Raw genomic sequence first — 13,478 nt, forward strand, 5'->3', positions numbered from 1 at the left:
ATGAACAAAAACATTTCTGAATCTGTAAGTTCTGCCAAATCATCCATATGGCATTTCCCGTGTCAGAAATATCTCTTAGACCTCCATCTGCTACTACCTATCGAAGTGTCTCCAACTCTCACTGTACACCTACCAATTTTGCTTGAGCACAAAGAGATAGAAAGTTGGACAACGCCCTGTATTAGCCAGGCCAGGTGCTCTCCACACCCTTCCACTCAATGGCTTTGCAGCAGCCTGCTTCTTTCACTGATGACTACACAGGCTGGACATGAGGCAATTCTCTGTTTTACTCATGATGTCAGCACTGATTCACATGATGTGTAATACTCTTTTAGTCCTACCATTTAAGTGTGTTTTGAAACACTCAGATTGAGTGGTCTCAACTTATTGGTTCTGCTTCTGATTTAGCTTCAAGAACAGATACACTGCTACTTCTCAAATATGTAACTTGCATCCTAAACTAAAGCACCAACACATTTTCAAAGGCAGCACAGAATGATAAAGCATTCGCTCATCATCTTTGGTTACTGTAACATGTCGTTTAATGAAGATTCCAAAAACTGGCTTGCTTTGCAGACTCCACGAGGATGAACTAAATTCTTCTGCTCAACTCCACTCCAGGGCCACCGCTGTATTGTTTCAAAGGGAAGCACTTCCTTTTCTTTTGTTATTTTTTGTTATTGTTTTGTTATTTTTTTTTCCCTTCACGCTCTCAGAGGCCCATTTTTCAGCCCTCATTCCAAAAAGCGTTCCCACCGGAGCCCTCACAGACGAGGTAGGGGACCGCAGCAAGCACGAGACTAGCGGGAAGCCGTTCCTTGTTCCAGGATGCTGCCCGTGGTCTGACCGGAGAGCAGCTGGCACCGAGAGGAGCCGCCCCCATCACTCTCACAGCCGCAGCAGCGACAACTCCGCCTAACGGTTGCGGCGCGCGCCGCACTAACGAACGGCGGCTCTCGAACGCGCATGCGCACCCGCCGCGGCTATGCTGGTGGCGCGTGCGCCGTATCCGGTAGGAAGCTACGCGCGAGGAAGCGCAGGCGTTGTGTTCGCGGCGCCGCGTGACGGCTCGGCGCGGTCCGGGAAGTGGGGCTATGTCGCGGCGGGAGGAGGAGGAGGGCGCAGGCGTGTGCCGTAAGGAGGAGCTGAGCAGGAGGGTGAGATGAGGGTAGCCCGATGTGCGGCTCCAGGGTTTCTTGCGACGGGGAGGTGTGGGGGGGTAAAGCACGTTAGGTAGTGCGTGGAGAAGAGGTGGGCCTGCCGGTGGCTGAGCTGCGTTGTGGCCCGGGTGGGAGCCTCTGTCGTGTGCGGAGCTCGGCGGCTGAGTCCTCTTAGCAAGCTGTTTTCTCGTTTTTACTGCTCCAAGGTGGGCTCAGAGTGACATGGTGAAGACGTATCTGCTTTGCCTGTATCTGCCGAACAGGTTGTGAGGGAGTTGAGTGAGGAGGCCGGTGGCCCAGCTCTCCTGTAAAGCTGGGCTGTTTGCAGCTATGCCCTCGGCTTTGGTTAGTGTGTATTCTGTCAGATCCTGGGGAGCGGCTCTCGCCCAGAAAGTGATTTCCTTCCCGTATACTCATATCACAAAAGGTTAGTGTTCTCGAATTTCTTGGTTACCTAGGAAGCTAAAGAGAGTGACATCAACGCAACAGAGCTTACAAGCCCCAAGGCTGAAGTGCCTGGCTTTACTTTGCATCGGAAGATGGCTCTGCTGTTTTGTCTGTTGTAATAGCAAATGTCGCATAGTGGTGTAGCTGCTGGTAAAGCAGCCTTTTCTGTGTGCTCCATTCATTTTGGCTAACCCAGCCCTGTAGCAGTTACCTCCAGCTGTACCAACTCCAGGAGACAGAAAGGAGGAGCGGAGTAAGCCATGTGCTTTGTTCTTACAGAAAGCAGTGAGTGCCTGCTGAACCACTTTTGCTCCATATTTCAGCTTTTTTTGAAGGGCCCCTGCTTGCTCTTCATCATTGGCAGCTGCTGTTGTCCAGGGAAACAGGAACACCTGACTGCTTCTGTCAGTGCAGCTGAACTGGTAGTGGTAGATCCAGCATAAGAAGTTTGTGCAAAAATTCCAGCATAGTAGAATTGCTTCCAATGCTCTTGGTACAGTTTTAGGGGTTTTGTTTGGTTGGGTTTTTGATTTTGTAGGGATTTTCTGTTTGTTTGTTTTACTGTTTTTGTTTTGAATCTGGAGAATATCAGCTTATAAAGTGTATTGCAGAGGTAAATTTTGTTTCTCAAAGTTGCTTGACGTTTGTGTTAATAGTTATTTACGTGTTTGCTTGGTTTCTTCTGAGGAGGTTGGGGGAAAGTGATCTCAGATTCTAAACTGCTAGGGGTACTGTGGCTTCCCAGTAATGACTGCTTTGGGAGATGGGAGCAGTACCAGCCCATGCAATATAAAACCCTTTCAAAGCATTTACGTAGTGCTGCTTCATTTGCTTGTTGTTGTATTCTTAACTTAGATTTAAAATTCAAAAGAAGTGTGCAAACTGTAATTCAGTCAGTTAAATGGTCCAAAGGTTTTTTGTATGCTTGGAATAATGGGTAGTTGAATACCTTTTTCATTCCTATGTCCACTTTCACTTTAGTGGTCTGTTCAGGGATCAGTGACATATGTTCTTCTAGCTGTCTTTAAAATATGGGTAAAGGTTTTCATCACCAGGATTGCAACACAGTGGTTTGTTGTTAATAATTAAATTGATACGTGTCTTTTGTCTTTCAGATTAAAGAACAGAAAGTTGTAGTTGATGAGCTTTCTAATTTGAAGAAGAACAGGGTAAATATTTACAAATTTTCTTTTGGCTGCTTCATTTTAGCATCAGATGAATATGTGTAGAGGCAAGAAGGCAAACAAAGTCATAGAACAAATGTGTTACCTTTAATTGTTGCTCTAAAGATTTTAATGCACGTGTGGTCTGCTGTTCTCAAAATGTTTTGTTCTCCACATAACTTGAGGGTTTACACTTGTGCGGTGTAACGCGGTGTGATGTTAGATTTTACTTTTTTTTAGCTGAATTTTTTCACTGTGATGTTTGAGTGGGCTGGATTATGTTATAACACTTTTCATGTGTATATGATCTAAAATAAAATATGATCCCCCATGTATGAGGAAAAGAAGAATGCAGAATGGTTGTGGGTTGATCCTGAAATGTTTTGGTGCGACATGAGGACATCGCTTATGGCAGAGTAGAAGGTAGCCTTCTGACATAAAAGGGAGGGGTATCTCAGTGGACCTGCATGAATTTCTGCTGCAGTGTCGTTGCCTGCGTGTGTTACTTTAACTTAATGCAGCATTGTTTTTATTTTACAGAAAGTTTATAAGCAGCAACCCAATAGCAATATATTCTTCCTTGTAGACCGAACAGAAACATTGTCTCAATGCAAAAGTAAGTTTGCAGTGCAAAAAGTAACCGTTTAACTGTTTATAAGCTCTCTTTGTAGCAGTTAAGGATTTCAAAGCTGTAGTAAAGTGGAAAAGCTGGCAACTGTGTGTTAAATGCCAAGTGGGCTTCAGATGTGCCTTTTTTTCTGGTTTGGATAATTGTGTTTTCCACTTGATTTACAAGTGTAGTAAAAAAGCAAGTGCTGAAGTTACAGGAGGGAGTCCTTCTGCAGAGGAGTTGCTATTCTTAGTGCCCTTTGGAAGCTGTATATGCTCAGTTCCCTTCCTTCTTTTTTTAGTTATTAATCCTAAAAATTGCATGGGATGAGTACAAAATATATAATGACAAACTAAACTGGAAGTGAAGCTAGACGTCATCAGGCTGTTGAAAGAATGAATTTGTGGGGTTATCAAGATAAGGGAATGGAAGATAGAGATGTGATAATTGGACAAAGGTGTTAGATATAAATTGAAAAGTATAAATTTACTTTCTGGAATGAACAATTGCTAATTTATTTTCTGATTGGAGTTTACAGCGTTGACACATTGACTAGTCACTTTTCTTATTACGAATGTGTAAATCATACTGATTGCGTAGGCAATAATTGGCCTTTCCTTTCCATTATTAAACTTGTAGTGTGGATTTCCTTGAGGGGGAAAAGATCATAATCTTTGTATAATTGAAGACAAATAGACTACAGTGAGCTACGTTTCTATTACATCAATTCTATATAGCACGTGTGTTTCTTAGTTTTGTGTTCCTGTCTTTAATTGAACAAGTGACTAATGTTATTCATTTCTTAGATATAAACTTGTTAACTCATTGCTCTTGTATTTTTATCACACAGATACATTAGATCAATTAAAGAAAGCACATCAAGAGTTGGAAAATTCAGAGAAGACTAAAGTCAAGAAATAATCCATCTGAATTCAAAGTCGCCATGTGTGGTATTTGTTGTGTTGTTGCCTTGTCTAGCCAGCATTCTATTCACGATTACTTTAATGAAGATGTGCACTGCCGTCTTAGAAGAAGAGGACCAGACAGTAGCCAGCAGTTGATAAAAAGTGTATGTGAGCCATCCTATGAGTGTCTTTTTTCTGGTCACGTGCTTCACCTAAGGGGACTGATGACTCCTCAGCCTCTGGAAGATGTCAATAACAATATTTTTCTTTGGAATGGAGAAATTTTCAATGGAGTGCACGTAGGAGATTCAGAGAACGACACTGAAGTTATGTTTCGTCATCTTGCACTATGCAGTAGTGAAGCTGACATTTTATCACTCTTTTCATCACTTCGGGGTCCGTGGTCTTTTATTTATTATCAAGCATCTCAACACAGCTTATGGTTTGGTAGAGATTATTTTGGTCGTCGTAGTTTGCTTTGGCAATTCAGTAATGTGAGCGATAGTGCTTTCTGTCTCACATCTGTAAGTGTGAATGTGGAATCCTGTAACCAGTGTCAAGAAGTCCCAGCATCTGGAATTTTCAGAATTGATCTCAGAGATTGCGCGACAACTAAATCATTGTCTTTAACTCTGTTTCCATGGAAGTACAGTTGCACAGAGGAAACAGAAGAAGAAATATTTGTTGATGTTCTGGATCAAGTTTCAAAATACTTACCCAATCACATCTCTCTTGTGGTGAATGAATCAAAACTATGTCTCAGAGCACCAGTAATCCCCTTAAATAGAACAATTTCTGAAGCCTCAGCTGAGCGTGCAAGCACTGATAGTAGCAACACTAGCCCCGTGGTTTCCATAGAAACTCTTCAGGGATATCTTGTAGAGGAGCACAAGAAAAAACTAGTCCATCAGTTTATTGATGTTTTAGATGAAGCGGTAAAGAGACGAGTTTTATTACTCTTTAGAGATGAAGATCAGAGAACAAAAGAAGTTCAAGGAGTTTCTCACAGGAAGGCTCATGTTGCAGTGCTCTTTTCTGGTGGCATTGATTCTATGGTTATTGCAGCCCTTGCTGATCGACATGTTCCTTTGGAGGAACCAATTGATCTTCTCAACGTAGCTTTCATGACAAAAGAACAAACAAAGCAAACAGGTACCACTAAAAACAGTATCAACCAGGAAATGCAGCTTGATTTGCATTGTGGTCAAGAAAATCATAAAGATCTTGGTGCTAAAATTGGTGATCATTTATCTTGCTTTGATGTTCCTGACAGAATTACTGGTAGGGCAGGACTGAAAGAACTAGAAGCCCTTAACCCTTCAAGAACCTGGAACTTTGTGGAAATTAATGTTACACTAAAGGAATTGAAAGAAATGAGACGACAATGCATTACTCACTTAATTTATCCACTGGATACAGTCTTGGATGACAGCATTGGCTGTGCAATCTGGTTTGCGTCCAGAGGAGAGGGTTATATTAGTAAACAAGGAGAAATGAAACCATATAAAAGTCCTGCAAAGGTACTGATTGTTTCATATATTGTTTTGTTTTCTTTCTTACACTTGATTTGTGAATGCGAAAACAGTTCTGTTTCAGAAATTGGCAGGGGTCTGTAATATTCACGAGGCTTCTGAAATTCAGTGGCAGAATGCAGAACAGTTTATACTGATAATCTTTTTGTAATTCTGGAATTAAAACCTGCATTCAGTTCCTTCACTATGTGAATGGCTTTTCAATAAGCTTGAATAAGCGGTAGTGACTAGGAAAAAAGTCAACACCTGTCATTCTCAATGTCTTAACTCAGTAGTAGGTAAGTGCTACTAATCCAATTGAACAAATTGATAAATTTACTATATTCTTCAGGCACGTGATTTATGTGACAAAGTAGCTATTAATAATGACAGAAAAAAATGACAACTTGTTATCTTTTGTAATTACAGTCTGATTGAATGACTGTCCAAGATACAAAGAGTAATTATTTCCTTCTTGTATTTTGTTTTCACGTATGTAGTTCTAAGATCCATTATGTATTATTAGCCTGCCTGGATATTAAGGAAGATTTCTTTTGTTCTATTTTCTTAGGTTGTGCTTACAGGAATTGGAGCAGATGAACAGCTTGCTGGGTATTCCCGACATCGTGTCTGCTTCAGAAAATATGGCCCAGAAGGTCTGAATAAAGAACTTGAAATGGAGTTAGGTCGCATTTCTTCTAGAAATCTTGGTAGAGATGACAGGATTATTGGTGATCATGGAAAAGAAGCCAGGTAATATTAACATGAAACAAAACTGGTTTTACTAGTTAGGTTCTGGTTTTATCAGTCTGAGAGAAATCTTAATTTGAAACTTGTTTGCACATTTTTTGTCCCTAAATTCTGTTTTATTTGTGTTAGGATGTACTCTTTTTTTTTTTTAAAAAAAAAAAAAAGGTAATCTGTAGTACCATGGCAGAGTTACTTAAGGAAATATAGCAACATGAACATCGGACTTCCATCTGGATGTTTTAAGAAGCAGCAACAGATACTGGAGAAAGCAAAATCCAGTTGGTTTTGTCATTTTAAGTGCAGCAGTCTTCTCAGCTTTGTAGTGTTTTGTTGTGGTAACTTGGGGAGTGACTTTGGAGAATGACAGCTACCTAATGCAGCCTGAGAGGCTGTTATGCAACAGCATAAAGGCCACATATTCTTGCCCCTGCAATAAAAGCATGATCGATATCCCGTGCATTTCCTAGTCATTAAATCAGAATACTTGAAGTGGTTTTTTTTTAATGAGTTTACTTCCTCCACACTACCACTTTTTTGCAAAAAAAAAAATTCCTTTAGTTGTTGTCTAATAGCAGAGGCTGCTCACATGTGTGAATGGTTTTTTGTTTGTGCCCAACAATGTCTTTCCAGGTGTGTTCTTAATCACACACTTTCATTTTAGCAAGAAGTAGTTGCAGTGATGGACAGGCAATCGTGTTAATCATGCTTGTGAATAGATATAAATGCCTGGTATTCATATGGTTGTGAGAATCTTTTTTGTGAACATTTTTGTTTCAGAGTTATGGTGTAGCTTTATACGGTATTTTTTAACACTTTAAAGTTATCTTGGAGTGTTACTTCAAAATCTGTCCTGCTTGTTCATGTTCATTGTTCATTTTTTTGGTCTGTTTTTTTTTTTTGTATAAAACTGGCATTTCTGATTCTTGTTCCTGCTCTTTGCGTGAGTTTACTTTTGAAAACTTCTGGGTTTCTGCTTTAATTGTAGTATGCTTTACCTACTTTCTCTCGGAAAACGTACCTACTTTGGAGACCTCGCTCAGTACCATGCCACTAATGTTTAAGGCACATCTGTTTTTCCCAATGTCTTTAGGTTTCCTTTTATTGATGAAGATGTTGTTTCGTTCCTCAATTCACTGCCTATCTCAGAAAAAGCAGACTTGACTTTACCTCGAGGAATTGGTGAGAAACTGATTCTGCGCCTTGGAGCCAAGGAACTTGGCCTTAAAGCTTCAAGCATTTTGCCAAAAAGGGCTGTACAGTTTGGATCTCGGATTGCAAAACTGGAGAGCAACAATGAAAAAGCATACCACACATGCAGCAGACTAAAGTTATTTTAGTAGATGAATTATAAAGCTATATCTTATTATTTATACTATATGTAAATTTAGTAAATCTTTGGGATTTTTTTAAAACGTTTGGTTGGTTTGGTTTTTTTGGGCATTATTATAGTTATCCGAATAATACACGTAGATGTGTACTTGTACTAGACAGATTATGAATGCATCCTTAGGGGAGAAGGGAATGCTGGTCTCTGTGGAATAGAGAATAGCCACAGGCTGGCTGGCATTTCTTCTCCCCCTTCCTAAGCAAAGCGCATACTGAATCCTCCAGTCTGTGAGATTATGGTTTTAGAAGGGAGAGTGCACTGAGGAGCAGACCTGGATTGCTGGGGCCACTGAGAGCTGAGGGTCTTGGGCCGCACTGCCTCTTGGGAGCTGCCCTCTGTGCATGGCACTTAGACTTTTGTTATTTGAGAAACACACTGCCTTGCCTCGGCTACTGGGAGCTGCTCCATGTGGACTGTGCTCCAGGGCTGGGTTGGTTGGTGGCCCCAGGACTAAGGCACTCTCTGGGATGATCTCTGCAATATCTTCTTTGTCCTTCATTGGTCCCCCTGTCATCTTGCTTCTCCTTTTAGCTTGAGCTCTGCTGCTTCTACAGCTACAAGGCATCCTTTGTGTAGTTCAGAGAAGATCTCTTTGACAGAAAACAAATGCAAAAGATCTAGCTTAAAAAAAAAAAATCACCTGGGCTTTGTATCTGGATGTAATCATAGGGTTGAAATAGAAGAACTCATACCAGCATAAAATCTAGTTTTGTGCGAAGCATTACATAGCTGTTTCTACAAATAATCTGTTGTAATGGTGCAAATGGAATTTTGCAATAATTTGGGACTGTGGAGAATTATTACAAAAGCTTCAGTTTCAGAATGGTTCACAGCATTGGCAGTTTTCTGGTGCTCTGAGGAAAATTGACTTCCATGTACATTACCTTTGATATTGGCAAGATTTATTCCATCACCCCTCTAAAGCAGGTAGAGGTTGCACCAAAGGACCATTAATCTGACTAAATGTGAACATAATTTGTTAACTCCATAGTAGTGTTATGGTACTCCTAGAAGTTGTGTCTTACCTAGGATTCCTAGAAAAAGAAGTTGTGCATTTTATTCACAGGCCAGTAGTTTCTTTTGTAAAATGCAAGTTTCTTTTAATTTTTTGAAATACATAGGTACATGAGAAATAATTTTGTAAGAGTTCCGGATAGTTATAGATATTAGCCTTAAAAAGAAACCATGAGTAGTGGAACTGCTAAGTCATGGCTTGAAGCAGTGACTGAGCACCTGGTGGGAAAGCAGGGCCAACCCAGGGGAGCGCAGGTGTAAGCAATACGCCTGAGTGAGCAGAAGGGCTGGAGCCAGGATCCACCCATTCCCAGACTTAATTTAAGGGTTGGCAGGGGAGGCAAGAGTATTTCACTGGAGATCCCTGTGTGCTTCTGAAGGTTACTAGCTCCTTTCTCTTATTTCTGTGCTTACTGCTGTTGGGTTTGAGCAAATCCTCACTCCCTGCCGCCTGGGATCTTGCTGCACTTTCTATCATGTTGCATCATGCAATTTTGTTTTAGTTGTTTTTTGTTTCTTGTTTAACCTGTTACTTACAAGCGATGAATTCATCATTATTTCTAAAAGTACAGTTATTATTATTTATAGCTTCTTAGCCAAATATTTGTTTCCGTAAGGGGAAAAAATAACTATTTAATATTTGACATTGAAATTGTACTGCATTTTAAATACTGGAGAATATTCTTGAAGAATATTCAGGCCTGACATAGAGCTGAACAAGCTGATGAGGCAATCTAGTTGTCAAACTCAACAGCACAGAAAAATGCTTGTGCCCTGTTCACAATGACAACAACAAGCAGCATGACTTTATAGCATGTCCCCTAGTTGGCTGGCTTCAAGTGGAGACAAAATGCTACCGTGTAGAGCTTCCCTCCGAACTGCTGGGCCAGCTAAGAGAAAAAAGTACATTCCCTGACAGCATCATTGCTAGTACTGGTGGATTCAGGTATGCCCTTCTAAGATTAAGAAACCCATTAGACATTTGAGAGATGATAGCTGGTGGAATTTGCTGGCTAATCCCTCCAGCTGTTTACATCTGAAATATCACAGCAATTGTCAGTTTCCTCCAGCTTACATTGATACAAAAATGGGACACATATTAATCAGGACTGAATACATAGTGGAAGTATGAGGCATACATACCCCAAGAGAAGCATATTGGGTTCTTTGTTGTTTTTATCAGTGTTCCAGTTGTATTAACAACTGTACAACTCAAACATATTTAATGAAGATAAAACTTAATGATGGATTTTGTGCTTATTGAATTTGTTTAAAAACAGAATGACTCGTGAGATGACATAAACTGATTATGTTCTATGCATTGTATCAATATCCTTATGGTTAGCATGGGGTGAAGACAAGGCATATCTATTTGTGTATATGCTAGCAGTGCAGGGCTGCAAGGTATCTCTACAGGTCAGCTAGTCTGACTATCTAGATGAAGTGTTTGCAGAGCATTCCTCACAATTACTTTACTTCCTAACACCCAGTGATTGAGGAACCTATTACTTTAACTATCTTTTCTTCTACATGTGAAAGAATAGATTGCTAGACTTACCATTTCTGTATGTTCTGTTATTTTTCGGTATGTTTGTCATACCTCTTCAGCTTCAAATTCTGTTCGCAAAATATGGATAAGCCTTGTGCAACTGCTAGTAAATCATGCATTGTTCGTTCTCTATTTTTCCAATGTGAGGTCTGTATTCAATACTAGAAATAGTGATATGGTAGTGCATGTACTTGAATGCAGGCACACATTTGTAATAAAAAAGACATTACTAATTCATTGTAAATGTGAGAAATTAATTTGTGGTTAAGAGTAGCTGCCCCTTTTATAATGTCCAGGCTGAAGTTACATATGCATCAGTCTTCATTGTTTTAAGGAACAGTGAGTTGCAGGATGTATTATAAGAGGAACAAAGTTCTGTTTATTCTGATGTTCTTGGGATTCAGGCATCAAATAATATAAAAAGTAATGATATCAGTGTAGAAGTAATAACATTATAAAAGAAATATTAATTTTAGTGTGCACAATTTTATATAATAGTTTCTTGAATAATGTATATGAATTTGTTAGTTTAGTCATTAGCAAAAACGTCTCTTCTTTAAGTGGCCTACTGCTCAATTAAATTTGGTCCATCTAGTTTTGGTTATCTTTTGAGATTAAAGTGTGTAGCAGACTAGTATGTTTGCAGAAGAATCAAAAGGCATAACTACTGTTACAGTCTAGGCACACGATAAATGTATGGCTTCTAAGCCCCAAGTTCAGTAAGACAATCTCTAGGGTACCAGAAATGGCTTTTCAGAAAGGCATTTACTTTGTGGAATGTTGTGATGCAAAATTCCTGATGAGCTGGTTAGTCTGCTTGTGGAGAGATTCAAGGAAGCACTTGATGTGATCACCATACATGTTGACAGAATTATTCAACATTAAAGCTATCTGTTGTATGAAGAAATAATTAAAAATAAAACTTGCTCTGATGCAAAAAGACAATTAAGGTTTTACAAGGTAACGTTACCTTGAAGCAGTGTCTGTACAGCTGCTACTCCACCTCCTGGACAGATGTGGTTCTGAGCAACAGTGATGCTGAATTACCAGTTGTAATCAAGATTACTCATTTTTCTTTTTAGCTAGTATTGGAGGCCTATTTTCTTGCATTTCTTCTGTCTTCTGTGGATGCTTTCTGTCTCTTCTCTTGATTATAATCTTCATAAACTCTTTGTGTACATCTTTTTGAATCTTCATTTAGTCATTTTCATTTTCTGTCATGAAATGTTATGGTTTTATCTTCATAATTCTTAAGTGTATTTATACTGCACCTTTTTATTGCAACTAAATCCTGCATCCATATTAAATTTGTATTCCAATCTGAATCAGTGATTGGTGCATTGAAGGAAGCTCCCAGCACTTGCAATGGCCCATAGCACGTTTGTTGCTGTAACTGATGCTTTATTTTTGGTGTCCTATCAAAACAGCTGCTGAAATAGCAAAACATTTCCAGGACTATATGGCTCACCACTAAGTGAGCAACAAACTACCTACCAGCAGTGCTTCTTACTGCACTTACAGGTTGAGTGTATGAACAGATGTCTTTGGAAACTACCATGAAGTAATTTAGCTGCCAATATTCTATGACATGTCTTTTTTTTGTACAAATATATGGAGACAGTGATTATGTTAATTGTCCAAAAGGTGAGTCTTGAAGAGCATTATTGATCATTGCAAACTGTAGTGGAAATGCAAAGTCATGGCCTGAACCAGTGACTGAGCACCTGGTGGGAAGGCAGGGCCAACCCAGGGGAGCTCAGGTGCATGCAATGAACCTGAGTGACTGGAAGGGGTGGTGCCAGGCTCCCCTGCCCCCTTCCCAGACCTCATTTAAGGGTTGGAGTGGAGGCCAGGGTATCTGGAAGGAGATCCCTGCCTACCTGAGGCCTTCCAAGGGTAAGCAGATTCTTTCCTTTGTGTCCACGGTGGTTGTATTTGAGCATATCCTCACCTGCTTCAGCCTAGTGCTCTGCTACTCTGCTATTATTGCTGCATTTTCCGTCACATTACAGCATCTGAGTCACACATCACAGTTTCTGAATTTTGTTGCTTAGGTCACAAATGTTGTATAAACTTACATAATACATTTTGTTTTGATGAAATGGTTACTTCAAAAGTATTTTTGTATTAAAGTAAGGATAAGAACTGTATTTCTGTTTGTACAGCCCCAGTGACTGAGATTAGATACCAGACTGCTTACAATCTGCTATAAGTAGTATGCAGGAACAAAGTTACCTAACTAATGAATAACCTCAGTGGAGATGGAAGAATTAGCCAGAATTTTGTAAATGAATTTCAACAAGACAGGCGAGCAAGGCTGCCTTATTTATGGTATTGCATACTGTACTTATACGCATGCTTTACAGAAGTTTAAAAACTAATGCATTTTAAAGAACGTATATAGAAAGGAAGTTTCTATTCAAGAAACAGTTTCATAAAATTGGTTTATATATAGCTACCTGCTTATAATCTGTATTTACAAGTATCAACTGGCTACATCAAAAAGGTACTTGCATTTTTAAGGGCATACTGCATATATAACTGCTTTGTTTTTAAGTATATATGCAAACTTTTTTTCCACAATGATTTTTGTTGAAATGTCATTGGAATAATTTAAAAATAAGTTTGTTTTTGTAATGCATTAATTTTGCAGTAGTCTTCATGAGCTTAGAAACAGTATGTTTGGTAGCATCCAATGGATTTTAGTCTAATTTATTCTATTGTTTATTTTTTAAGTCATCTACAGCATCAGAGTTCCAGAAGTTACATAAATTTCTAGAATTCTTAACCTTCTTCTTTGTCTTGAGCCTATCTTTTCACTTCATCTAGTTATCCTTTCTTCTTGTATTGGAACAGGCTATGAACAGTCATGCTGTTGTTTTCAAGAGGCTGAGGAGTACTAATCTAGTTAATTACTTCTCATAAGGAAGCTATTACGTACTGATGATTATCCCTTCCACCCTTTTGAGTACCTTTTCTGTT

General features: G+C 39.4%; 1 protein-coding gene across 6 annotated transcripts; it reads left to right on the forward strand.

Moving 5' to 3' along the window:
- On the forward strand, positions 510-11,441 carry ASNSD1 (asparagine synthetase domain containing 1). Of its 6 annotated transcripts, none has more exons than XM_021399552.1 (6): positions 510-1,012; positions 2,723-2,776; positions 3,311-3,386; positions 4,231-5,805; positions 6,368-6,549; positions 7,637-11,441. In XM_021399552.1, exons 4-6 carry the CDS (start codon positions 4,324-4,326, stop codon positions 7,881-7,883), a joined length of 1,911 nt encoding a protein of 636 aa, XP_021255227.1. In that variant the 5' UTR covers positions 510-1,012; positions 2,723-2,776; positions 3,311-3,386; positions 4,231-4,323; the 3' UTR covers positions 7,884-11,441. The 6 variants fall into 6 exon arrangements, with proteins under 6 accessions (XP_021255227.1, XP_021255221.1, XP_021255226.1 ...); XM_021399546.1 differs by lacking the exon at positions 510-1,012 and adding an exon at positions 1,019-1,157; XM_021399551.1 differs by lacking the exon at positions 510-1,012 and adding an exon at positions 1,341-1,587.

The sequence above is a fragment of the Numida meleagris genome, chromosome 5, assembly GCF_002078875.1.
Source record: "Numida meleagris isolate 19003 breed g44 Domestic line chromosome 5, NumMel1.0, whole genome shotgun sequence".
Lineage (NCBI taxonomy): Eukaryota > Metazoa > Chordata > Aves > Galliformes > Numididae > Numida > Numida meleagris.